Source organism: Siphateles boraxobius, unplaced genomic scaffold (genome assembly GCF_051911475.1).
Source record: "Siphateles boraxobius isolate OS27281-9 unplaced genomic scaffold, OSU_SipBor_1 49, whole genome shotgun sequence".
NCBI classification, from domain to species: Eukaryota; Metazoa; Chordata; class Actinopteri; order Cypriniformes; family Leuciscidae; genus Siphateles; species Siphateles boraxobius.
The window spans coordinates 4861250-4889134 of NW_027509130.1; the positions used below are offsets into that span (position 1 = coordinate 4861250).

Sequence of the window (27885 nt, forward strand, 5' to 3'; positions counted from 1 at the left end):
GACAACAGCTTAGATCTCGGGACAGTCCCGAATTTTTCGGGACGTCTGGTCACCCTAATCAGAAGTGTTTTGATATTAAAGGGGTCATGACATGAGAAACCAAATTTGCCTTGATCTTTTGGTATATAAGAGGTCTTTGTACCATTAAAACATCCTGCAAGATTCATAGCTTGAGACGATATTGCATTATAAATATATAGACATTAATATGGAGCTGGTCCCAAACTTTATAGTTGGCACAATGCAGTCAGGCAGTCAACCTTGGATGTTGATTGGTCAGTGCAGTGATCCAGCCATGTGTTTTTGATTTGATTAGTAAATAATTTCAATCATAAGATTATGACACACACAGACAATTGTATTTTATTGTATTGTCATTTAGTCTTACAATCCAGTGAAAACTGGATCATGATATTCATAAATACGAGAAAACATTTTAAATGTATATCAGCAAAATATAAGTAATTTACTTGGGACACATATAGTCAGTAACAAGCATCAGTTTTTAATCTACAGTACAACCCATTTTCCCTAGATTATAAAGAGAAAAGCATAGACAAAGGATCCTGTAACATAATACAAGTTTGCAGTAACATAATACATAAAATAAGTTTGCAGGGGCTACTTGTGGGGGCAGAGTCATTTTTACTAGGACTCTTTGTAAACTAAATGTTCTACAACTTAAATAACTTTATATTATACATAAACATTTTGGAATAAATAAAAACAACCACAGAAGTGTAACTTTTTTCCCTTTGTTAGGCAGCAGTAATGTTATAAATAATGTAAATTTGTAATCTCTCTAGTTCTTCTGAAAAAAAAAAAAACCTGCACAGTCTCTTCATGTCATTTTGCTTCTCTGCAATGGTCATTGAGTATATTTCTTCTACGTAGAGTTAAAAAGATAGCAAAATAAATTGCTATTGTCGTCACTATACCACCACAGTACAATCAATACATTGCACCCAATTTCAGAACATTGTTTGGTGCGATATGATCACAAATTTAGGGGTGTCAGAAGGAGTCCAGGACGTCAAATAGACTACCTGTACCATTTACTGAATATAATTAATGACCAAAAGGAATGCCACAAGTATCAGGAAGAATGAAATCATCACCACAAAGCTGTCCCGTCCCTTAAACGCATGAGCCTCACCTAAAGCAAAGTTATGACATACATTAGACTTGATGTTTAGATTATTTACTGAATTCAGAAGTCAGTTATTTATGAATGCTTACTTTTTGTAAAGAGAGTGTGAGTGTGTGTGGTGTGTGTGTGTGTGTGTACACTCCTGTGCAAAAGTTTAGCTTGACATCAATGTTGTTTTATGGAAAAGAGATGCATGCAGCTTCTTAATTTTTTTGCTTTTGACATATGTAGAAGAAAATAACTGCATATGATTGCGCAGGTTTAAGGGTGAATAAATAATGACAGAGATTTAAATTTTTAAATGAAGCCCTGACCCTGTATAACGTGACCATTTTCTCCAATCATGGACTTTGAGTCATCATAATACAGGTGCTGGTCATGTAATTAGAATATCATCAAAAAATGTATTTATTGTAGTAATTCCATTCAAAAAGTGAAATTTTGATATTATATTCATTCATTACACACAGACTGATATATTTCAAGTGTTCATTCCTTTTAATTTTGATGATTATAACTGACAACTAATGAAAACCCCAAAATCAGTATCTCAGAAAATTAGAATATTGTGAAAAGGTTCAATATTGAAGACACCTGGTGCCACACTCTAATCAGCTAATTAACTCAAAACACCTGCAAAGGCCTTAAATGGTCTAGTTCTGTAGGCTACACCATCATGGGGAAGACTGCTGACTTGACAGCTGTCCAAAAGATGACCATTGAGATCTTGCACAAGGAGGCAAGACACAAAAGGTCATTGCTAAAGAGGCTGGCTGTTCACAGAGCTCTGTGTCCAAGCACATTAATAGAGAGGCGAAGGGAATGAAAAGATGTGGTAGAAAAAAAGTGCACAAGCAATAGGGATAACCGCACCCTGGAGAGGATTGTGAAACAAAACCCATTCAAAAATGTGGGGGAGATTCACAAAGAGTGGACTGCAGCTGGAGTCAGTGCTTCAAGAACCACCACGCACAGACGTATGCAAGACATGGGTTTCAGCTGTCGCATTCCTTGTGTCAAGCCACTGTTGAACAAGACACAGCGTCAGAAGCGTCTCGCCTGGGCTAAAGACAAAAAGGACTGGACCGCTGCTGAGTGGTCCAAAGTTATGTTCTCTGATGAAAGTACATTTGCAATTCCTTTGGAAATCAAGGTTCCAGAGTCTGGAGGAAGAGAGGAGAGGCACAGAATCCACGTTGCTTGAAGTCCAGTGTAAAGTTTCCAAAGTCAGTGATGGTTTGGGGTGCCATGTCATCTGCTGGTGTTGGTCCACTGTGTTTTCTGAGGTCCAAGGTCAACGCAGCCGTCTACCAGGAAGTTTTAGAGCACTTCATGCTTCCTGCTGCTGACCAACTTAATGGAGATGCAGATTTAATTTTCCAACAGGACTTGGCACCTGCACACAGTGCCAAAGCTACCAGTACCAGGACCATGGTATCCCTGTTCTTAATTGGCTAGCAAACTCGCCTGACCTTCACCCTATAGAAAATCTATGGGGTATTGTGAAGAGGAAGATGCTATACACCAGACCCAACAATGCAGAAGAGCTGAAGGCAACTATCAGAGCAACCTGGGCTCTCATAACACCTGAGCAGTGCCACAGACTGATCGACTCCATGCCACGCCGCATTGATGCAGTAATTCAGGCAAAAGGAGCCCCAACTAAGTATTGAGTGCTGTACATGCTCATACTTTTCATGTTCATACTTTTCAGTTGGCCAACATTTCTAAAAATCATTTTCTTGTATTGGTCTTAAGTAATAGTCTAATTTTCAGAGATACTGAATTTGGGATTTTCATTAGTTGTCAGTTTTAATCATCACAATTAAATGAAATAAACATTTGAAATATATCAGTCTGTGTGTAATGAATTAATATAATATCCAAATTTCACTTTTTGAATGGAATTACTGAAATAAATCAACTTTTTGATGATATTCAAAATTACGTGATTCCATTATATGACCAGCACCTGTATACAGAAAAATACTGAAGATCAGTCACTCACACTAAATAAAACTTGTCTTGTTTTTCTAGGAAAAACACCACCAGTTTATACTCACCAGGTGTTAATACTTGTAAAACCAGCAGAGATAAAGCAAAGATGCTTTCAACTGGAAAGAGAACGATTCTCAGATCTATAGTACGCCCACCATTCCCTGAGGAATCAAAATAAAGATAGCAGAGACAATATTTATATTACGACTAATACTATGTAATACAAATTCATATATGCCAAAAAAAAAATTTAAACTTGCATATCTTTAGCATCAGTTCTGTCATCAGTGTAGAAGCGCTCAATAAAACAACACCAACTGATCCAAACAGATACACAGAGGTATTTGGACGACAATCTGCAATGCAGGTTGAAACAATCAAAGAGTTTATAATAATTATAGCTAGAATGTACATTTCCTGAAGAAAATGTCAGTGGTGCTTGAAGTGGCAAAACTCGGCACTCGGTTGCTAAGGTGTGGTTACACAGTTACCATGTTGATATTTACAGACTGGTTTCCCCACCGAAACAAACAAGCCCACCTCCATGTCTGTACAACGTTCTGGTGCTGAGATATAGCTTATTCATGTGTTTGTACGGTTGCTAGGGTACACTTTATGGTTACTAGGGTTTCCTTATACAGTTGATGGGTTGATATTTAAAGATTGTTTGCGAGTCTGAGTCAAAAAAGCCCAATTCTGTGTTTCTACAATGTTCTGGTGCTGGTGATTGAAAGGTTGTAGGTTTAAATTCTATTCAAATGAATACTCCCGAATAAAAAACAATTTAGTTGTTAAATTCTGAACAAACACGTGAAAATCAAGAGCGACAGAAGGAAACAAATCTAGAGGTGGGAAAACATCCAACATCATAAAAAAAAACATCATACAGAATATTATCAATTTTGTACCTGATTTATTATACGTCCATGTCAAATCCATAAGTGTCCATTTTATCTGCAGAAACCCAATCACACAGGCCCATCCGATATGATCTGACAATGGAAAGGGCAAGATAGCACCTAGGTGCCACATTTTAATAAAGTATAAAAGTTGATTAAACAAGTAAGATGTAAATTGTGTTTTTGCATGTATACAATATATAAATAAAATAATTAAAAAATCATACCTTTATTATTTTTTAGTAGCCCAATGTAAAAACAGATCATAAAAATATTCACTGTTATAACCAGACCGAACCATTTCCCTTTCTGTTCCAGGCATGAACCTTAGAAAGATGCGAGAATGTATCCAATCAGTATATTTATGTCTAAGACTAGGAGATTTTGATTTTGCTAATCAAACCAGTTTGAATATAAAAAGACACTCACAGCCAAAATCAAACCTGACTAGAAGATTATTAAGAAAAAAGGAAAGGAGATTTTCTTTTGCAAGTCACAGCAAATATTATCATTAAGTTTTCCAAAGCGACTTGCATTGCATTCAAGATATGTTTATACATTCACTGAGAATCAAACCGACACAGTAAGAAGTGACTAGTTGACTTTACTTAACGAAGTTTCTGAGTATATTGACTTATTCTCAGCCACAAGTACTATGCTAACTTCAGCATGAATAAATTATATAAGCAATTGCTTTTTTTTTTTTTTTTTTTTTTTTTTTATTACTATTTTCTGGCTTTATTTGATAATTTTATTTGTGCACTAATACTGACAAGACAGCAAATAAAAGTTTTGTAATGTTAAATTAAAACTTAGTCTTTCAAAATGTATTTAATTGTAAAAGTTTATATGTGTGTGAGACAGTCTCTTGCAATATATTGTCACAATTAGAGGTTGATTAAACCAACCCCTTTAATAGTTTGATGTTTCGCAATAGTATGATGTTTATATGGTAGCTTGTTTCTGCCACTGACTAAAAAATAAAAAAGGTAACAGCAACTATTTATACCACAGTTCTGAATTTTTTCTCAGAATTGTGAAATATAAACTCGCAAATGTGAGATATAAAGCCTGAATTTTAAGAAACTTGATATTCTAAGAAATAAAGTCTGAATTGTGAGATATAAACTAGTTATTCTGACTTTTTTTTCTCACAATTGCGCGTTTATATCACTCAATTCTGAGAAGAAAAATCAGAACTGAGAGATAAACTCACAATTGGAAGAAAGTCCAAATTGCGAGATATAAAGTAGCAATTATCTTGCCACATCTAACATTGTTTAACAATTTGTAAACCAAATTACATAATTTCTCTTCCTTTGAAAGCACAAATACATGTGACTTCTTTGCAGACCATTGCACTGACAGGAAGAGAATTATATTACGTGTCAAGTGCGTAACCATAGGGAACACTAATTACCCTAATGGTGACTTCAAATAAAACCATTTTAGGGAATAAACAATTGTTTAAACATTTCAGAAATAGTTTAGTTCCCTTTCGTAGTCACTATGAGTTCCGTTGTGATGACGAATGGGGTTTCGCTTAGAAAGCCTATCAACTTCGAGTATTACAAAATGAGCCAATGGCAAGAAAATGCCATTGGTCGACGGAATTTGCATAGCGTAACTCCGCCCCACCTCTTTGGTATAAAACGAAGGACGCTGGCAACATGCAGATGTGTTTTCGCTTCAGAGCCAAGTGTATCACTTCACCCCACAAGCCATCCTGAGATCGACTTCATCTCTACACTCTTCGAGACGAGCTTCTCTCCCGGTGTTGGTGTGACGGCGAGTTCCAGCGAGTGCACATTTCCTGCTGATCTGCGCAGTGATCTGCCAGTGTGTGTGTGTGTGTGTGTGTGTTCACATGACCCTGCTGGCACAGTTCTTGGGAGCCTGGCTAGAGCTTCCCAGCCTGTCCCGCTGGGTCACGAGAACCATCAGACTCGGCTATGCGATTCAGTTCGCACAGTCTCCTCCCCGCTTCAGGGGAGTCAGCTTCACTATGGTAGGTGGCAATGCCCCTGTCATGAGAGTGGAAGTCCCTCCAGCCGAAATGAGGTCAGGCTTCTACAGCCCCTACTTCATTTTACCCAAGAAAACCGGTGGATTACGACCAATCCTCGACCTGCGCGTCTTGAACCGCTCCCTTCACAGGCTTCCATTCAAGATATTCACGGCCAAACGCATTTTCGAATGTGTGCAGCCACAGGATTGGTTTGCAATGATCGACCTAAAGGACGCCTACTTCCATGTCTCCATTCTTCCTCGACACAGACCGTTCCTACGGTTTGCTTTCGAGGGTAGGGCATACCAGTACGTGGTTCTCCCATTCGGTAAAAAGCCCTGTCTGCTCGCATCTTCATGAAGGTCGTCGAGGCAGCCCTTGTTCCGCTATGACAACATGAAGTCTATCTCGACGACTGGCTGATCTTAGCTCACTCTCGAGACCAGGTTTGCGAACACAGGGATCTTGTGCTCTGGCACCTAGCCCATCTGGGCCTTCGGGCCAACTGGGAGAAGAGCAAACTTTGCCCCGTGCAGAGGATCTCTTTTCTCGGTATGGAAATCGACTCGGTCGCCATGTCCGCGCAGCTTGCGAGCGAGCACAGTCACTGCTAACTTGTCCGAGACAGTTTGAGGACAAGAGTGCAGTTCCACTGAAGTTATTTCAAAGGCTCCTGGGGCACATGGCATTCGCAACCGCAGCAATTCCGCTCGGATTGCTTCATACGAGACCGCTTCAGCTCTGGCTTCGCGATCGACCCCAGCGCCTTTGGCATGTCAATTGCCTTGAGTTGCAGGCAGTGCTCTATGCAAGATCAGGGAGGACGAGGATCAGGTCATATTGGTTGCACCTCATTGGCCCACCTGGACCTGGTTCTCCAAACTTGTACTCCTCGTGACAGCACCTCCCTGGCCCATTCCTCTGAGGAAGGACCTTCTTTCTCAGGGACTGGGCAGCCTTTAGCACCCTCGTCCCGATCTTTGGAACCTCTTTGTGTGGCTCCTGGACGGGACGAGGCAGGTTTGAGTACACTACCACCGGCGGTTGTGGCTACCATCACTTCCGCTAGAGCATCGTCCACGAGACATGCCTATGCATTGAAGTGGAACCTCTTCGTCAAATGGTGCTCTTCTCACCGAATGACCTGCAGGCATTTTCCGTTGACGAAGCGTGCCTGGAATTCGGGCCGGCCTATTCTTACGTGATCCTGAGACCCCGGCCTGGATATGTGCCCAAGGTTCCTACCACTCCCTTTCGAGATCAGGTGGTGAACCTGCAAGCGCTGCCCCTGGAGGAGGCAGACCCAGACTTGGCACTGCTCTGTCCAGCACGCGCCCTCCGTGCCTACGTAGACAGAACGCAGTGTTTCAGGACCTCAGACCAGCTCTTTGTTTTTATGGTGGGAAGCTGAAGGGAAAGGCTCTCTACAAGCAAGGGTTGTCTCACTGGATAGTGGACGCCATTGCTTTGGCATACAAGCAGCAAGGTCGACCGTGCCCCCTTGGTGTTACAGCCCACTCCACCCGGAGTGTGGGTTCCTCTTGGGCTTTAGTGCATCGTGCCTCGCTAACAGACATCTGCAGAGTTCACAGCAATCTTTTTTTTTTTTTTTCACAGTGCATGTAATCTCAACATTTTCAGTTGTATTGACAATTTAACAACATTCATGATGACATTTTGAAAATGCATTTACATCTGCCCGGCTTGGTGTTGGTGCTTCCTGTATCTTCCATATGTAAAGCCATACTTGCTAACAGTGGTATAAATCCAGTAGTAAAAATCACTAAATTTGGAGAGAAAAAAAAACAATAAGACTCCACACTGACCTTTACTGTCAGACACATTAACATTTTCATTTCAATTGCCAAAGTGAGAGTTAAAATGATTTTCTTCAGAAGTACATCATGGTTATAAAAATAGTACCATATACAGTGAAAATACACCTGAAAACTCAAACTTCAAACATGTTACAAACACAGACTAAATTGGGTGTACACAATTAAATCCTAATTAATGAACATAAAACGTTTTATATATATATATATATATATATATATATGTGTGTGTATATATGTTCTAAACTATCAATTGATGCACTTCAACTTCAAGGGATCGTTCACCCAAAAACTAAAATTCTGTCAGTATTTACTCACCCTCATGTTGTTCAACCCCGTAAGACCTTCGTTCATCTTCAGAACACAAATTAAGGTATTTTAAATTAAATCTGAGAGCTGGATCACTCCTCCATAGGCTTCTTAAGGGATTGACACTTGTTCCCCGAAAAGTTATTAAAGACATCGTCAAAATAGTCCAAGTGACTACAGTGGCTCAATCTTAAGTTTATCAAGCGACGACAATACTTTTTGTGTGCAAAAACAAACAAAAATAACGACTTTATCAACTATTAATTTCCTTCTCTGTGGGCCTCAAGTCAGTTCACTAGTATAATAGCGTAAGCTTCTGTTGTTATATGTCACAAGCATCACCCACATGACCAGCGTCGGCCAATAGTGAGCCTACGTGTTACGTAGCTCTACGCTATCACACTATTGAACTGACTAGAGGCCCACAGAGAAGGAAATGAATAGTTGAAATAAAGTAGTTATTTTTGTTTGTTTTTGCTCACAAAAAGTATTCTCGTCGCTTGATAAACTTAAGATTGAGCCACTGTAGTCACTTGGACTATTTTAACGATATCTTTAATAACTTTTCGGGGAACAAGGGTCAATCCCTTAAAGGGAGACTTCGCCCATTTGCATTAAGCTTTGTATCTTTAGAAACCCAGTCATATTTTTGAATGGTCATGGTTTATTCCCTTATTTTTCCCTGAGATGGGAGAAATAAGGATGTAAGTGTTCCACTTCCTGCTTATGACGTAAACATCGTCATTTTGCGTCATAAAAAGCAGGAAGTCCTATTTCTTTGTATAAGGGTTAAGACTACAAACACTAGCTCATCATTTATCCAGGGGGAGGGGCCCACTCACGCTACAGATCTATTACAGATCAGTGGGTGGGACTTCGCCTTCTGAAACTAAAAACAATATCCTTGTTTGGAAGCTAAGCTAACAAGCGCTGTGGAGATAGGAAGTTACGACAATGACGGAAGAAACTAAACATGATATGGAAGAAGAGGATTTTGAAAATCTGCTGCTCGAATCCGATGTTCGTGGCTATCTTTACGAGCCGCAATATAGTGAAGAGCAGTGATGGAGGAACAGGAGGCGGCTGCTGGGGCTTCTGCAGCCGAGGCAGAAGACCTGACTGTCGACGACAAGGAGCCCGGACTGGCTCGAGCTGGGGCGGACTGCTGGTGCCTGTGCTCTCGCTGTGCGCTACGGACACAGAGATAGAGTCCGTCTGCTGCAGAGAATTTCAACGCATGCAATTTCTCCTGGACGAAATCTCTGAATCAGACGAGAACACGGACGTTTGTGTTGTGATGTGAACCATGCTAGTTCGCACCGCATATGTTCTGACTGAACATCCCGGTATCATGCAATAATTCACCATTTAGAAAGAAATACAAACGAGGAGTAATTCACTAATGAGTTTCCCAACTAACTATAAATTTTGTGTGAAATGAATTTCAAACTCTGGTGGCAGCTAGCCTTGTAGAAGGAAGAGTAATTTCTTTGATGTTTGCGCTGTTCTGGATTAGTGGGAGTGGCTTGCGGAGCTGTGCAATGTGGTGCATTGTGGGAGTTGTTGTCTTACATACAAATGCGCCCTAAAGTTATTTTCTGTCTTTTCTCAGTCAAGAAGGCACCAAATTCAAAATTTATTTTATATTTCGACTACATATATGACCCAATTACAATAAAGATTAATGTTGAAATGGGTGAAATGCTCCTTTAAGAAGCCTATGGAGGAGTGATCCAGCTCTCAGATTTCATCAAAAATATCTTAATTCGTGTTCCGAAAAGCTTTTTGGGTGAACTAACCCTTTAAATTAGTTAAACTTAAACGATACATTTCTCTCCATACTCCTAATAATTTGAATCCAACTAGTAAAAAATGTTACCTGCTGTCAGTAAGCCAGAAGCCACAAATAGATAAAATAAAAAAATCAGGATACCCAAAAGAGCCAAACCAGCTGCCTCCAGTATGTTTGACATAGTTTTATAATTTTTCCAGCAAGAAGTACAAAACTTCACTATATCAGAAAAGAAAGGATGATGAACACATGGTCATTCAACTCCAACAATATCCATTTAGTAATCAAAACCCAGTCTTATTACAAAAAATTATGTGGGATAAATATGATTAGTATTAGGGGTCCAAGAATGAAGCGCTGGAAGCCTATGTTATATGTAGAATAAGGTATGTGTTTGTATTTGAGGAATAAATAATTTGTCTGGCATTGCACATTGTAATGAATTGTTCTGGCACAAAGACGAAACTGTAAAAACAAGACCTTCCCCTGACTTCCTACTTTAAGTTCCCTTTGAAAACCTGCAAACTATTTTCTTTGTAGAGTACTCAGGACGGGTTTCTCGGGAAAATCCAAAGTAAATTAACCCGTCGACATGTTTATACTAAATTTTCAACATTATGTCGGTGAACCACGTTCAGTCACTTTTTTGGCCGAGGCTTTGCTTTCGTCACTATGGTGTGCATGAACATGACCAGTGTCACTAATAACAAGGGTTTCTGAATTCTCAATGTAGACCCTTTAACTCTTTCCCCGGCAAACACATAATTTTCCATAATTTGTGAGAAAACGCTTCCCTGCCATTTGCTGAATTTTCCAGGTTTCTGTGTTTTCACTGTTATACGATAGGCGGCGCTATGACACTTCTGAACAAGTACTGAATCTCCTGATCAAGACACAGCAGTAGAAGCAGAAACAAGTAATATGCATGATAATGATGATTAATATTACTATATATGATATGAAAAATAACACAATCATCAATATTAAACACCATATAAATGGCTAATGTTACTGAATTAAATGTTGCCCCAGGACGAGCTACAGGACTGTGAAGCATTAGGGGTGTTGATGGACTCAATCCACTCCATTGTTTTGATCATCGTTCTGATTCTGAGTTTTGATCATCGTTCTGAATCAAATCTGGATGTAGTTTTTGACAAAAACACGGTTTTCTGAGCTTTTTACTCAAAATGTTGCTTCTTTTTTATATGAAACCATTCCATCTGACAAATTCATTTTGAGATGGGATTCAATTGGCTTTATGCACAGCTTCACTACTTCCTGAACTTCAGCCAGCCCTTTGTTTCCTGTCTGTCATTATTGGACAAACTGATTAATTCAGGTGTGCCTGGCCTCAGTAACAATAATCAGGCACACCTGGACTAATCAGTTTGTCCAATAATGACAGACAGGAAACAAAGGACTGGCTGAAGTTCAGGAAGTAGTGAAGCTGTGCATAAAGCCTATTGCAAAAAATTAAATACCATGTGGATCCAGCTGAAGAGAGGACAGGCTTAGACTGTTCAAACTTCAGCTTGACTATTGGTAATTTCGAGTTAGTGCAGTCTAAATAATGTCAATAAAAATCTTGCATGAATCATTTGGAATTATGATGAGTCAATTTTATCAATACTAATTTTTTTCTTAAGTCATTTTTTTGTCAATATTACATAACTTACATAAAATAAATCATATAGTGATACTTACAGCACAAAAACAGAATCAGCACGAAAGAGGTACTTGATATTAAGCATATAAAAAATAAAGTAAATTGCTGACTATCCAGAATATATGGTGAAATAACTATGGAGGAAAAAAAGAAAGCAAATAAAAATACTGAATACAAAGTTTAAGTCTGCAAAATTATACAACACAATAAATTGTACAATTCATTTAATAAACATTTTTATATTAATACCTTTTTTAGATTAAATTATGATGTCACACAAGTAACCTCACTTCAGAGTTCTTCAGACAAGTGCTGACACTAAGCAGCGCTATGATTAAATAAATGCTTAAAGTTTAAATTATATTATTATTAACAATATTTGCTAATGTTAATGAAAGTCAGGCTGAGAGATCACAGATATAAAATAATTTTGAAAAAAGTGCTAAAGTAATATTAAAGTGTTCTGAATTGTTTATTCCTATAAACTTACAGATATTCATCGCTGAACATTGTCTCAATATCATGAATCATGAGTTCATAACATACAGGAGGTGCGACAGTAGAGCAACACTTTATGCACTGATGAAATATACAGTATATATGAAATATAATATGGATGTGCTTACCTGAATAAACAATAGCAGTAAAAACACTGTATTCAATAAAACTCCATAATCCATAATTCATCCATTTATTACAGATCACTGTAAAAATGTAACATCAATAACTAAATCAATTTAAATTCAATTGACGAAATACAATTCAGTGTCATTTATCCCCGGGCTAACAGACAAGGCTTAAAGCTACTCTCAGACAATATAGTATAAAGTATAGTAAGTGTCATTAAGTACAGAAAGGAACTTGATAAGTCAAACTTGACCAAATACACGACTGAAACTATACAGTATGAAAAACGTACTCTCTAGAGAGGGAACGAGTACTGCGTAATATCTTACGCTATCGGGAAACCTCTTTTCCAAGAGATATTGAAGCCAAAAATTATCCTTTAATTTTGATTAATGTAAAACGCAGTGCGGCAGTGTGCAGACATAGGCAAGACGGCTCGCGCGCCTATTGGCTGCCCTGCGGCAACAGCAGCAAGCCTATCGAGAGAGGCCCTGCGTGACGTGACATCCAATGGGGGCGCTTCGCGCCCATTTCGTCACATCCCGCCAGAATAGGCGTGGCCTTGGCCTATAGATACACTCGACAGGCTGATACAAACTGGTTTTCATCGCTGAAGCGAACCAGCGCTGTTGTATGCACGGCAAGATACGCACTACTCGTTCCCTCTCTAGAGAGAACCGAGGTTACGTTAGTAACCGAGTACGTTCTCTTACGAGAGTATCTCTCGATATTGCGTAATATCTTACGCTATGGGGGACACAATGTAAGACGCTGTGCGTACTGGGATCCCACACTAAAGTCCCAAGGGCAGTAGTCCAGGGCTCATATAGTGCATAATCACCGTAGACTCACCGAGAGTCGGAGAAGAGAGGCTACAAGCATCATTCCCCATGAAATAGCATCCCACAGGAGCTAGTTATGTCAACAGTATATCCCGCAGACAGGGTGAACGCGTTCAGCCTGAACTGGGCAAAAGTACGGGTTATTCAACACCCATGGAGCTGTTCTATCGATCAGTGAGCGATACTCAAGCAAAACTCAGCATTCTGCGCCGGCTCAGCGGGACAGATAGTACTGAATTCTAGACCGACAGCAGCTTGGCCTGTAAGGTGGGAACCTCTAGGTTATAGAACCTTATAAATGTAGACGGCGAGGCCCAGCCCACCGCCATACAGATATCATGCAAGGAAATCCCACTAGACCACGCCCACGAATAGGCCACGCCTCTCGTGGAGTGCGCTCTGACACCCAAAGGATACTGCAGGCCCTTAGAAGTGTAAGCCAGTGCTATGGCATCAACTATCCATCTGGATAGGCTCTGTTTTGATGCGGCCAGTCCCTTGGAGCGTCCGCCAAACAAAACAAAGAGCTGCTCGGTCTGCCTGAAGGTCCCACATAGGGACTGAGGGAGGTCTGGGAGGATTCAGCCTCCGAGCTTCCCTGAGGAATCGCACGACTAGGTCGTTTTTCCCCAGTGACTGGCCAGACGTCGGTTTTGCAAACGCCGTTATGGCCGCCACGTATACTTTGAGCGTGGACGGGGTTCTACCCTTATCCAGCAGCTCCTGAAGGAAGGAGAGCACTTCCGTAACCCCGCAGTCTACGGGTGAAAAGCCCTGAGCTTGACACCAGGTAGAGAACACTGACCATTTCGAGGAGTAGAGCCGTCTAGTAGACGGGGCCCTAGCCTGCGTGATCGTGTTTAACACTCCCTCCGGGAGGTTAGCGGGTACCCGTTGATGGCCCACACATGTAGGGACCATAATTCCGGGCAAGGATGCCAAATCGAGCCCTTTGCCTGAGAGAGGAGGGGCCAGCGCATCCCTGCTCTTGGAGAAAAAGTTCGGACAGTGTGCGTTTTCCTGGGACGCGAACAGGTCCACCTGCACTCTGCCGAAGGTCTCCCACAGCAGTTGGATTGTCTGCGGGTGCAGCGACCATTCCCCTGCTGGGACATTGTTTCTGGACAGTCTGTCTGGTCCCAGATTCAGGTGACCAGGCACATGCGCTGCTTTCAGTGAAAGCAGGCTGTGCTGAGCCCAGTCCTGGAGGCGTTTCATCAGCCTGTAAAGGCTTCGGGACCTGACGCCGCCCTGGTGATTTATGTACGCCACCACTGACATGTTGTCCGACCGGACTAAGACGTGACGGCCTCTTATTTGGGGACAAAAGCGCCTTAGCGCGTTGTCTACTGCCAGCATTTCTAGACAGTTTATGTGTAGGAGCTTCTCCCGTTCTGACCACTGGCCAAAGAACAGTCTGCCCTCGAGCAGCCCTCCCCATCCCGAGGTGGAGGCGTCCGTGGACACCACCATCACACTCGAGGGAGTCCCCAGACTCACGCCTGACTGGTACCAGTCGGCTTTTTTCCAAGGTTTCAGAGCCGAGACGCATTTTCTGTCGACCCTGAGGCGAAACAGACCAGCGGCCCATGCCCCGGGCGGAACTCGCGATTTCAGCCATAACTGCAGTGGGCGCATGCGAAGCAGGCCCAGCTGAAGTACCGAAGATGCTGAGGCCATGAGACCCAGCATTTTCTGAAACCGTTTGAGCGGGACTATAGAGCCGCGGCGGAAGGATTTCACGGCGCTCTGAATGTCCAGTCCCTGCTCCGGCGACAGACGTGCTGTCATAGGCAGCGAGTCTATCACTGTTCCCAGAAAAGATATTTTCTGGCTGGGAGACAGCGAACTCTTCGCCCAATTGACTGTGAGAACCAGATTCTCGAGATGTTCGAGTAATGTGGTCTTGTGTTCTATGAGCTCTGATCGTGATCGAGCTAGAATCAACCAATCGTCCAAGTAGTTCAAAATGGCTGTGTCTGCGTGTGGGAATGGGCACTGAGACGTGGGCATTCTTACAACACTCATAACACCATCGGCCGTGGCCGGAATACCAGAAAATACACTCTTTTTTGGGAATTATCTGGGTCGCCGTAAAAATGGCGTTAATGTGCAGGCAAGCGGGCTGTGGTACCGGCTTGTTTACTGCGAAATACACTGGAACAGTCACATTGTTGGGAACTGAACGAGCGAGAGGTTTCGGTGGAGTCTGGCCGCGGCGAGACTTAAACACCGTGGGTCTTAGCTGACTATGTGTGTTGGTTTCGTTTTACAGAAAACGTGGCACATGCAGTGTGTAGTGTTTGTCGGCACTGGGTTGTGGGCACATTCACTACATTTAATGCACAATTGACATGAGTCGATTTCATATGTGCAAGCCCTGCACTGTGGCGGGCTGTGTTTGTGTGTAGAAATGAACACTGGGCTGTGGGCATTTTTATTACACTCATAACACCATCGGCTGTGGCCGGAATACCAGAAAATACATTGCTTATATGATTATCCTGGGTCGCCATGGAAACGGCATTTGTGTGCAGGCAAGCGGGCCATGGTACCGTTTTGTTTACTGCAAAATACACTGGAACAGTCACATTTTTTTGGAACTGAACGAGCGAAAAGTTTCAGTGCACGTTTGGCCGCGGCGAGACTAAATTTGTATCTGCTGCGAGCGCTGGAATCGAACACGGGTCTCCCGTGCGATGGCTTTAGGTTTCGCCACTGAGCCCAGGGGGAAACGACAAAAGCTTAAAATAGCTCGAGCACATAATAGAGCGTCATCACAGTTTTGTGTGTGTTGGCGTTTGTTTGCAGGCGTGCGTGTTATACAACAGGCTCATTGCTGCAATATTGACATTTTCAGCCGCTCAAACTAAGAGGAGCTGAAAAATGTTTGAGAAATGGAGATTGGTCCGGCCTCGGCGGGACTAAAAATACACTCTTTTCCTCATTTCGCCGATGACGCATGCCCACGGGGGGCGGGGTAGCTTTCTTATAACGTAAAGAAAGCTAGCAGCGGTTTTGATGCTGGCCCGTTTCCCTGACGACTCGCGGGCAGAAGGGGGAGGTCCACAGAGCTCGCCGAATCCTCACTGTCCGACGTGGGGATATAGCAGCTGGCCTCCTCTACAGATGCAGCTATCTCGTCGTCATTAATGGCGGAAGCGGCGGCGCGCGGCAGCCGTTGTCCGTCAGTGAGCGACTCGATTGAAGCTGGTGAAGCTGGCGGGCGAACCGGCGTGCTTTCACGGCTGGAGAAGGATCGGGGACCCGCCGAGTACGGCGCTTTGCGGCGCGGCACTACAGCGGGCGGGAGTCTGACTCACCATGGCAATAGCTGGCCTTCTCTACTGATGCAGCTATCTCGTCGTCACTAATGGCGGAAGCGGTGGCGCGCGGCGGCCGCTGTCCGTCAGTGAGCGACTCGATTGAAGCTGGTGAAGCTGGCGGGCGAACCGGCGAGCTTTCACGGGCTGGAGAAGGCTCGAGGACCTGCTGAGTACGGCGCTTTGCGGCGCGGCACTACAGCGGGCGGGAGTGCAGACTCTGAGAAAAAATGCCAGGCAAGTCCTCAGAGTCACCATGGCAATAGTTCCACAGGAACGAAGCGTCTTCAAAAAGACGCTGCTCTTTTAGATAAAGAGAGAGAGAGAGAGAGTGTGAGTCGCGACGGCGAACACACACTCTAGCAGTGAAAAAGGACATTAACGCCGGAAAGCGTAGCAGGTACGGCGGCTGAAGGCGGCGAGGTGAAGGCCAGCGGCTTCAGGCTCGAAGGCTCGTCCCGCAGAAGGCTTACTATCAGACGGCGCGGCTTCTCACTCCGGATCCAGCGATGCAGTAGTGCTTCGCTGAAGAGATGAAAATCAGTTTGTATCAGCCTGTCGCTGGCGGGACGTGACGAAATGGGCGAGAAGCGCCCCCATTGGATGTCAAGTCACGCAGGGCCTCTCTCGATAGGCTTGCTGCTGTTGCCGCAGGGCAGCCAATAGGCGCGCGAGCCATCTTGCCTATGTCTGCACGCTGCCGCACAGCGTTTTACATTAATCAAAATTAAAGGATAATTTTTGGCTTCAATATCTCGTGGAAAAGAGGTTTCCCCATAGCGTAAGATATTACGCAGTACGAGAGATACTCTCGTAAGAGAACCACAGACTAAACTACAGAGGGTTAGTTCAGCATGAAACAGAAAATGTGATAAATCACAGTTGATTCTTAATGAATAGTTGACAATTAAAAAAAAAACATACCACAAGGTCTTTTTATATGTGGTCCAGCTCTGAACAGCATGTTAGGCCTCAGTAAAAATAGAGCAGAGCAAGCAACAGTCTCATGCAGAAAACCTGAAACAAAATGAGATTTTAATGCAACAGAATATGTAAGAAAGGCAAGTTAGCCGGAGCAAGACTTTCACTGCTATTTTAAGAAACACTGAGATCACACATATCATATATTAGTCAATTCTCTACCAGTGATCAATATTTAGGTTTTCCTGTGAGTGAGTGAGTGAGTGAGTGAGTGAGTGAGTGAGTGAGTGACAGAGACACAGACAGAGAGAGAGAGTGTGAGTGAGTGTGTGCGCAACACACTGCATACATGTATATAATTTTCAGCTCTGCCGAAATTGCAGATTGAATCATGGCCAATTTGAGAGGTTTTGGAAGCAGAAACATGTAAACATGCCCAAGAAAGATGGGGACTCCGTCTGATCCTAGACCTGTGAACCATCAACCGAGTGTTTCACAAGCGCGCATTCAAGATGACGACTCTAAAACAGATCCTGGCACAAATTCATCCCAGGGATTTCATCCGGGTTAGCATCCGTAGATCTGAAGGATGCACACTTCTACATCCACAGACGCTTTCTGAGGTTCTCTTTCGAGGGCACAGATTACCAGAATCCAGTGCTCCCATTTAGCCTGGGTTTTAGCCCCGCGCACATTCTCATAGCTCGTAAATCCAACGTTTTCCTCTTTTAGAGCGAGCGGTATGTGCATCCTAAATTATTTGTATTAGAATTATTAAATTATTTGTATGGGAGAGAGAGCAGGAGAAAGAGTTTTCCATGGATAATAAAAGGCGATTTAGTTGAAACAACATGGAAATAGTTTATCATCTTCTTCTTATGGTTTCTTATATTTATTTGGTCAGTGTCATTGTCATTGTGGGTTTTGGTTCTTTTGCTGCTGTAGGCTGTAAGGACCTTTGAAACAACTGAAATCATTTGGCGAGGTGACGCAAAGCAGAGTGGACGTTACATCTCCGGTGTGCATTATTTTCCCAATAATTCAACGGTCCGTCATCAATTATTCCTTGCTTAAATCACTTCTCTTTATTTTATTTTTATTATCTTTCTCTTGTCAGTGGTGTTTTTTCATGCTCTGGAAACAATTCTATCTTATTCTGATCACTAGATCAAATTTAATCTGAATTAAAGTGTGAAAAACAACTAAGAAGAAAATACTCACCATTAGAAATACCCCAGAGTATGAGAGCCACGAACATCATAATGTTTGGAAGAAAGTTGAGACAAATGTTAAGATATGGGGCTAGAGAGAAAAAAGAAAATGCATTTCACTCAGAAGTATGAATTAACTATAATCGCCATGTACTGATACACCATAAACTTATTACAGCAGATAATATTCTCCAGTCATTACCTGTCCAGTCATTTTGTAATGTGCAGTGGATGAGAAAGAGCAGCAGTGCTGATCCAGAAGCAGAAATACAGAGAGCCAAGATCATTGTGTGTAAAACAGAGAAACCTGTGAAACCAGACATCAGTTACTGAACACCAGAGAGACTGTTATCTGTAATACAGGTGCGATACTTGGTAGTTAGCAATGTGTACCAAGTAATATTTGGATGATCTAGCCTACTCCATAACAGTGTAATTAATAATTTGTGATTAAATGAAGCCATATTAAATTTTTGCAATGGATTTTTTTCATTTCCGTGTTCAAAAATTGCTGAATTTATCGATGTACAGTTTATCACAGACACTTCATCAAACCCGGTTAATGATTTTAAACTGTGGTTGATGTGTTAAGATGGTTTTATGTTATCTCAGCACATATTTTACGATTTAAAGGGGAGCGCAAAAGCCTACTGTATATGTGTATGTGCAATACTTCAGAGTCTGACCACATTATTTTAATAAAGAAATGCAACAATAGAAACCAACAACGTATTAAAAAGCATTAGAATTAGACAAGGTAATATATCCTATAAAATACCCAGCTAACCATTTTTTTCTAAGAACGTTTCCCAAATGTTCAGTTTTGGTTTTGGAAACGTTAAAATGTCTAGTTCCCTTTCGTTGTCACTCCGAGTTACGTCGGATGACGACGAATGGGGTTTCGCTTAGAAAGCCTATCAACTTCGAGTATTACAAAACGAGCCAATGGCAAAGAAATGCCATGGGTCTGCGGAATTTGCATGACGTAACTCCGCCCCACCTCGTGGGTATAAAAGGAGGACGCCAGCAACAGGCAGATATGTTTTCGCTTCGGAGCCAAGTGTAATTCTTCACTCCTTAAGCTATCTCTGATTGTCAGCTTCTTACGAGACGAGCAACTCTCCAGTGTTGGTGTGACGGCGATCTCCCGGCGAGTGCACACTTCCTGCTTATCTGAGCGTGGTTTGCCAGCGAGTGTGTTCTCCGCGGGCGCTTCAGCACTGAGTTTCTCTCACAAAAAGAGCTTGCACGCGGCACGTCTTTTTAAAGATGCCTCGCCCGTGCACTTCTGGTTGCGGTCGACTGGTGTCTGACTCTGATGGGCACGAGCGCTGCTTGGTGTGTTTGGGCTTTGATCACGCTAAAGCAGCGCTCGTGGATGAGTCATGTTCTTTCTGTGGGAACATGACCATCGCAACACTTAGATCGAGACTCAAGGATCTCGCAAGAGTGAGAGTCCCCTCATCCACACCCCGATCTAGCGCCTCCTCGAGAGGCTCTACTTCGGCTGGTGGCCAGGGTGATCTGAGGGTGACTGTGTGGAACAAAGCGCCGACTATGTGTCCGTGCCCCGCAGCACCTTCTCCAGTGTTGCAACCCGCGAGCGTTCAGGGGATCATCGCGGGACCGTCCTTTGAGGTCCCGCGGGTGTCCTTTGGCGCTCCAGAGGAAGATGCGATGTCGATCGCAGCATCACTAGGCGGGTCTGATTCGTCTGGAAGTGACGACTCGTCACAGCTGCCACCCTCGGGTGTGAATACGGCTGTGGCTCAGTCTGATCCAGAGATGACGGCCATGCTTTCCCGGGCGGCCGCGAGCATTGGTTTGGAGCGGCTGGACGATTGGTTTTTGGGTGCAGCTGCGGCTTCCCGTCCTCAGCCTGCCCCAATACCTTTCTTCCCGGACGTGCATGATGAAATCTCGAAGTCCTGGAAGACTCCCATGTCTTCCCGCGACCGCTCGTTGATTTCATCCGCCTTTCCTCCCCTCGATGGGGCAGCTGCCCGTGGGTACACTGGGCTCCCCCCGGTTGAGCGCTCTGTTGCGATGCAGTTGTGTCCTCAGAGTGCCTCTTCTCGCGGCGAGCCTAAGCACCCATCCAAGGCCTGTAGGTTCTCGTCTACCCTAGTGGCGAAGTCCTACAGAGCGGCGGGACAGGCGGCTGCCTCTTTGCATGCCATGGCCACTCTGCAGGTCTATCAGGCGCAGATGCTAAGGGACATGCACGAGGGTAGGACGGACCCAGGGCTCTTCGATGAGCTGCGCGCCGCCACCGACCTCGCCCTCCGGGCGACGAAGGTGACCGCACGCTCCCTGGGTCTGGTGATGTCCACAGCTGTGGTCCAGGAGAGACACTTGTGGCTGAACCTGGCTGACATGCGGGACGCTGAGCGCTCTCGCCTGCTCGACTCCCCCATGTCCCAGGCCGGCCTATTCGACGGTGCGGTGGAGGATTTCGCCCAACAGTTCTCCACCGCCCAGAAACAGACTGAGGCCATTAGGCACATTCTGCCCCGACGGCCCGCTGCTGCCTCCACCCAGCCGACCGGGCAGATCCCTCAGTCTGTTCGCCGCCGAGGGCGCCCTCCTGCGGCTCCCGCCCCTCCCGCCCGGCCCAAGCAGCAGCCTCCACCCAGGCCCGGTCGCGGAGGAAGCCGTAAGAAGGCGCCCCAGCCCTCTCCAGCTCCGCCCCCCGCTAAACGCCGGGCCAAGCGGCGCTCCTGAGACGGGCTGCTCAGGGATGCTGAAAATTACTTCTCAGGAGATGGTAGCAGGACCACTCCTTCCCCCGGTGGAGGGCCGGGGGAGAATCTTTTGTTCTCCACTCCCCGCTGCTCACCCACGGGTGGGCAGCACCCTAATGTGGTTAAAGAAAGAAGTAACATTCCCATCCCTGAGCACACAGAGTTCTCGGACGACACGGTGCGCCGCCTCCGAGCCGTGCACCCCTCGTCCCCCTCTGTCCCAGAGCCGGCTGGCAGTGCGCGCCGTCCCCGGACCGTGCCGCTCCCTTCCGCCTCTGTCGCCAGCCCCCTGGCAGAGCAGACCCCCGTGGAACGTTCTTCCTTCCCTGGTCTCCTCTGTCAGGGCGCGGTTAATGACTGTGCCCCCACACCGGGCCGCTATGCCGTCCACGTCCGGGCCAGTCATTCCGCCCTGCTGCACCATCGGTGGGAAGTCTGTGGTCCGTATGACCCCGCTGGTACAGTTTTTGGGAGCCTGGCTAGAGCTCCCCCTCCTGTCCCGCTGGGTCGCACGGACGATCAGGCTCGGCTACGCGATTCAGTTCGCGCGGTCTCCTCCCCGCTTCAGGGGAGTCCGCTCCACTTTGGTCGGTGGCAACGCCCCTATCATGAGAGCAGAGATCGCCACCCTGCTGGCGAAGGGTGCGATCGAGACCGTCCCTCCGGCCGAGATGAGGACCGGCTTCTACAGCCCGTACTTCATTGTCCCCAAGAAAACCGGTGGGTTACGACCAATCCTGGACCTGCGTGTGCTGAACCGTTCCCTTCACAGGCTGCCGTTCAAGATGCTCACTGCCAAACACATTCTCGGATGTGTGCGGCCCCAGGATTGGTTTGCAGCAATCGACCTGAAGGACGCCTACTTTCATGTCTCCATTCTCCCTCGACACAGACCGTTCCTTCGGTTTGCCTTCGAGGGGCAGGCATACCAGTACGCGGTTCTCCCTTTCGGGCTAGCCCTGTCTCCTCGCGTCTTCACGAAGGTCGTCGAGGCAGCCCTTGTTCCCCTTCGGGAACACGGGGTTCGTATCCTGAACTACATCGACGACTGGCTGATCCTAGCTCACTCTCGAGACCAGGTATGCGAACACAGGGACCTAGTGCTCCGGCACCTAGCTCGTCTGGGCCTTCGGGTCAACTGGGAAAAGAGCAAACTTTGCCCCGTGCAGAGGATCTCTTTTCTCGGTATGGACATCGACTCGGTCGCCATGTCCGCGCAGCTTACGAGCGAGCGCGCGCAGTCACTGCTGACTTGCCTGAGACAGTTCAAGGGCAAGAGTGCTGTTCCACTGAAACTCTTTCAGAGGCTCCTGGGGCATATGGCATCTGCAGCCGTGCCAACACCGCTCGGATTGCTTCATATGAGACCGCTTCAGCTTTGGCTTCGCGACCGAGTCCCGAGGTGGGCATGGCAACACGGCACCTTCCGAGTAACTGTTACTCCGTCCTGCCGTCAGACCTTCACCCCGTGGTCGGACCTCAGTTTTCTACGGGCCGGAGTGCCCCTGGAACGAGCTTCGCGGCATGTTGTTGTAACGACAGATGCCTCCTCCACGGGCTGGGGTGCCATGTGCAATGGACGTGCTGCCGCGGGCTCCTGGACAGGACCCCGCCGCCTCTGGCACATCAATTGCCTCGAGTTGCTGGCCGTACGTCTTGCTCTGCGCCGCTTCCGGGCCGTGCTCAAGAACCAACACGTACTAGTCCGTTCAGACAATACCGCCACTGTAGCGTACATCAACCATCAAGGTGGTCTACGCTCCCGCCGTATGTCGCAACTCGCCCGCCACCTCCTCATATGGAGTCAGAAGCATCTGAGGTCGCTTCATGCCATTTACATCCCCGGAGCCCTGAACTGTGCAGCCGACGAGCTCTCACGGCTTCAGCCCCTCCCGGGAGATTGGCGACTCCATCCCCAGTCGGTTCAGCTGATTTGGGACCAGTTCGGGGACGCACAGATAGATCTGTTTGCCTCTCACGACTCGACCCATTGCGCCCTGTACTATTCCCTGACCGAGGGCACGCTCGGCACGGATGCACTGGCGCACAGCTGGCCGCGGGGCCGCAAATATGCGTTTCCCCCAGTGAGCCTTCTTGGTCAGGGAGGACGAGGAGCAGGTCATTCTGGTCGCGCCATACTGGCCCGCCCGGACCTGGTTCTCCGAACTAGTACTCCTCGCGACAGCACCTCCCTGGCCGATTCCCCTGAGGAAGGACCTCCTTTCTCAGGGACGGGGCACCCTATGGCACCCTCGTCCCGATCTTTGGAACCTCCACGTGTGGCTCCTGGACGGGACGAAGCAGGTTTGATTACCCTTCCACCTACGGTGGCGGCTACCATCACTTCCGCTAGAGCGTCGTCCACGAGACACGTCTACGCGTTGAAGTGGAACCTCTTCGTCAACTGGTGCTCTTCTCTTCAAGAAGACCCCCGGAGATGTTCGATTAGTGTCGTGCTTTCCTTCCTTCAAGATAGGCTGGAGCGAAGGCTGTCTCCCTCCACCCTGAAAGTCTATGTTGCCGCTATTGCCGCACACCATGACCCAGTCGAAGGTAAGTCTGTTGGAAGGCACGACCTGATCATCAGGTTCCTGAGAGGAGCGAGGAGACTGAATCCTCCTCGTCCTCCTCTCGTTCCCTCTTGGGACCTCTCAGTGGTTCTAACTGCCCTGCGGAGTGCTCCCTTTGAGCCTTTGCAATCAGTGGAGCTTAAGTTCCTGTCTATGAAGACTCCTGGCTCCTGGTTGCATTGGCCTCCATCAAGAGGGTGGGGGACTTGCATGCATTCTCCGTTGACGAAGCGTGCCTGGAATTTGGGCCGGCTTACTCTCACGTGATCCTGAGACCCCGGCCTGGATATGTGCCCAAGGTTCCTACCACTCCCTTCCGGGACCAGGTGGTGAACCTGCAAGCGCTGCCCCCGGAGGAGGCAGACCCAGCCTTGGCACTGCTCTGTCCAGTACGCGCCCTCCGCGCCTATGTAGACAGGACGCAGTGTTTCAGGACCTCAGACCAGCTCTTTGTCTGTTATGGTGGGAAGCTGAAGGGAAAGGCTCTCTCCAAGCAAAGGCTGTCTCACTGGATAGTGGACGCCATTGCCTTGGCATACCAGCAGCAAGGTCGACCGTGCCCCCTTGGTGTGACCGCCCACTCCACCCGGAGTGTGGCATCCTCTTGGGCTCTAGTGCATGGCGCCTCGCTAACAGACATCTGCAGAGCTGCAGGCTGGGCGACACCTAACACATTCGCCAGATTCTACAATCTCCGAGTGGAGCCAGTGTCCTCTCATGTACTCGCTTCAACCAGCTAGTACTGGACCCGCTCAGGTGTCTTCGCTTGCTCGCCATTCCACTCCACGGACTGGATACGTGCGATATTCTCCTCAGGTGAGCTTCCCCGAAAAGCCCTGAGTTCCTCCAGCACTCCTGACGTTGGCGCCAGTGTCTATTGCCTGTGCGTCGGCTAGGTGCCTCCCGTGTGCATGGTCCCTCCTCTGAGCGACCCCCACATGTGTATTTCCACTGTAAGCCTCTCTGAGCGTGTGTCTTTCCCTTGGCAAGCCACCTTGCCACCCCTGGGGTTGAAATATTCCACCTGCGGCTGGACACCCCAGTGTTCTCCATATGTCTCCTTCGGGTCATATGTGTATTCTCTAAGTCCCCCCCCTCTGGGTTGGCAGTAATTGCATATTTCCCCTAAACTTTGGGATATGCTCCCCTGTGTACCTTGGTATTCCTGTGCTAAATAGGAGTCCTTCGCCCGTTCCAGTCTCACGACAGGGATCTCAGATTTACGCAGGGCACTGGAAGACAGCTGAGAAGGTGGCGTGATTAGACTGGTAACCCCATTCGTCGTCATCCGACGTAACTCGGAGTGACAACGAAAGGGAACGTCTCGGTTACGTATGTAACCCTCGTTCCCTGAGTAGGGAACGGAGACGTTACGTCTGCCTGCCACTTTCCGCTGTACCGCGGGGATCGCCTGAGCTCAGTCTTGGCTCCTCAGCGAAGAAACATATCTGCCTGTTGCTGGCGTCCTCCTTTTATACCCACGAGGTGGGGCGGAGTTACGTCATGCAAATTCCGCAGACCCATGGCATTTCTTTGCCATTGGCTCGTTTTGTAATACTCGAAGTTGATAGGCTTTCTAAGCGAAACCCCATTCGTCGTCATCCGACGTAACGTCTCCGTTCCCTACTCAGGGAACGAGGGTTACATACGTAACCGGGACGTTTTCTTGATGTTAGTGGGAAGTTTTTTTTTTAAGGTTAGTGTGAAACATTCTTTCAACTTGTGTCATAAACACCTTGTGAAACTTTTAAATGGGTTGATATAATCCCTCTTCATTTGTGACAGTATATGCAATAGACCGTGTTTGAGTCAGCATGCCAAACAACAATGGTAACAATCAAATTGGGAATGCATTATTCCCAATGCATTATTTTCCTGTTATCACTGTAAAGCTGCTTTGAAATAATCTTTATTATATAAAGCGCTGTATAAATAAAGGTGGCTTTACTTAAAGGTTGCACATATGGTAGGTTATTATGTAAGGCTAAATAAATCTTTTGAAATATTTGTTTTTTGACAAGTTAGTTTCATTTACTTGTCAAAACTGGCGACCGTCCATTGAGAAAAATGGAAATTCGATTACACAAACAGATGTTGGATGTGGTCACACGGACTGTGGTAGAGGTTAAAAATAAGTTTAAAGGTGTTCTCTTGTCGACTCACCGAGTCGCTCCAGTACAGCGGTTGTATTTGCGGACAAATGTCCAGTCTTCACATGACACATGTAAACTCCTTTGTCCCCATATCTTGTTCTTTTCAGTGTGAGAGAGAAGTTTCCTTTGGGGATTTCATCAGTAAAAAATTCAACTCTGTCTCTGTATCGCTCATCTGATGAATCTGGCTGAATTTTATTTCTCTGCAAGAGTAGAACTTGGATATTTTCATCTTCATCCGTCTTCCTCCATGACACCCATTCAATGTGTTCAGGAGGGATGTGAGAGTGTACAGAGCAGTTCAGAGTTACGTCTTCACCCACAAACGCAGATACGGGATCATCTGATCCTGATACATTCAGATACTCTGGAAGAACAAACATCAACAATATCACAATAGAAAACGATTTTAAAGCTATAGTATATTCATAAAACCCTCCAGTGAAACTTACCAACTTCTTTAATTTCAACAAATGTTTCACCAGCATCCAGCTCAGTGAAAACTTTGCATGTGTAAAAACCCTTATCTTCAGCTCTCAGGTTTTCCAGATGGAGGGAGAAGTTTCCATGTTTGATTTGATCAGTGAAGAAATGAGCTCTATCATGATAATCCTGATACTGGGCGTCTGGTCGACTGTTACCATTTACAAACAGATGAACTAGAGTATTGATATCTGTTCGTATCCAAATCATCTTCAGTCCTTTCAAAGGTAAGGGTTCATCAACATAACAGGGCAAAACCACTGAAGATCCCAGAGCAACAACCAGAGGACCAGAGGGACCTTTCACTAAAAACCCTGAAACAAACATTACAAACAAAAAAACAAAAAATATGTATGCATTTTATATGTATAAAAAAGGTATAGCAGCAGCAAGTTTCAAACTAATCAAAGGAAACTTTTGTATTAACTTTTGAAAATTGTACTTTAGCACGCATGCTGAGTGATCCGACTCTGCGTTTCTCCCTCTCGCATGTCCCTCATTATTTTCATTGCAAATTTCATACAAATTAATGCACATTTAGGGAAACACCCTAGAAACCACCATCGAAACCACGTTATTGAATAAACTGTTGTCTGCACCCGCAATCAATGTTAAAACAATAAATGTTTTTTTTTTTTGGTGTGTGTGTGTGTGTGTGTGTGTGTGTGGATTCAATGCGGTAAACGTTGACATATAAACATTGATTTTACATTCTTTCGATGGTTGCTTGCTATCTGGGAAAGTTATTGCAGATCTGCTTTCACTTGCGGTTTAATGAAATTAATCAGTTTGTAAAAGTCGCACAAGTGTATAAAGACATGATTCAAAACAACAACTAGTTTAGAAGGCATAGGTTACTGTGTTAATGTCGAGTTAAAAAAAATAGAACAAGTATTCTGTACCAGATTGAAACATAAGAGGAGTGGACATATAAATCACAATGGCAAAAATCAATACGTTTTTTTTTTCACAATATTTTCTAAAACGGAAAAAAGTATTGGCCTAGGCCTACATACCGTCAGACACCATCAGAGTGAACGCCACGAAAATGAACGCAAGTAATCTCATTTTTGAGTAAAACCTGTGCATCATGCTCGTTGTAGCTTCATCTGGAAGATCCGTCTCGGTGCACTATCAGCGGCGCTCGCCTCAGATAGGCTACTGGGTGGGTCCAAAGAGTTTTTCATCCAATCACTAAAACAACACGCATAAGGTCAAAACATGTATGATAAAAATCGCATTTGAAAAAGAAAATCCGTTTTGATCTATACAGAAACAACGAACCCCCTATTCACCTTCAAAACGAAACTCAACAGTGATTCAACCTTGATCGTGACGTTGATTCATTCGT

At 45.4% G+C, this 27885-nt stretch overlaps 1 protein-coding gene and 1 long non-coding RNA gene across 6 annotated transcripts in view; both read right to left on the minus strand.

Moving 5' to 3' along the window:
• Positions 1 to 27885, minus strand: part of LOC143710906 (uncharacterized) — a 46436-nt gene that overhangs the window by 10824 nt on the left and 7727 nt on the right. The gene's annotated exons all lie outside the window — the stretch shown is intronic.
• Positions 338 to 27883, minus strand: LOC143711200 (uncharacterized). 5 transcript variants are annotated; one of them, XM_077202532.1, is made up of 16 exons: positions 27830 to 27883; positions 27551 to 27728; positions 26504 to 26848; positions 26062 to 26418; positions 18787 to 18891; positions 18595 to 18675; positions 17377 to 17469; positions 12287 to 12364; positions 11699 to 11794; positions 10079 to 10210; positions 7749 to 7838; positions 4275 to 4373; positions 4057 to 4167; positions 3409 to 3504; positions 3214 to 3309; positions 338 to 1156 (listed from the first exon to the last, which is right to left on the minus strand). In XM_077202532.1, exons 2-16 carry the CDS (start codon positions 27624 to 27626, stop codon positions 1056 to 1058), a joined length of 1956 nt encoding a protein of 651 aa, XP_077058647.1. In that variant the 5' UTR covers positions 27627 to 27728; positions 27830 to 27883; the 3' UTR covers positions 338 to 1055. The 5 variants fall into 5 exon arrangements, with proteins under 5 accessions (XP_077058647.1, XP_077058650.1, XP_077058652.1 ...); XM_077202535.1 differs by lacking the exon at positions 11699 to 11794 and having other exon boundaries at positions 27830 to 27879; XM_077202537.1 differs by lacking the exons at positions 10079 to 10210; positions 11699 to 11794 and having other exon boundaries at positions 27830 to 27851.

Bases quoted from the DNA above. Each gene is read 5' to 3' on its own strand.
- LOC143711200 (XM_077202532.1), bottom strand. From the start codon at position 27,626: ATGATGCACAGGTTTTACTCAAAAATGAGATTACTTGCGTTCATTTTC. The intron at 11,795-12,286 runs GTAAGCACATCC...TTTCCTCCATAG, and splicing joins TACTGCTATTGTTTATTCAG to TTATTTCACCATATATTCTG. The intron at 4,374-7,748 runs GTAAATGCATTT...CATCTTTCTAAG, and splicing joins CAACACCAAGCCGGGCAGAT to GTTCATGCCTGGAACAGAAA.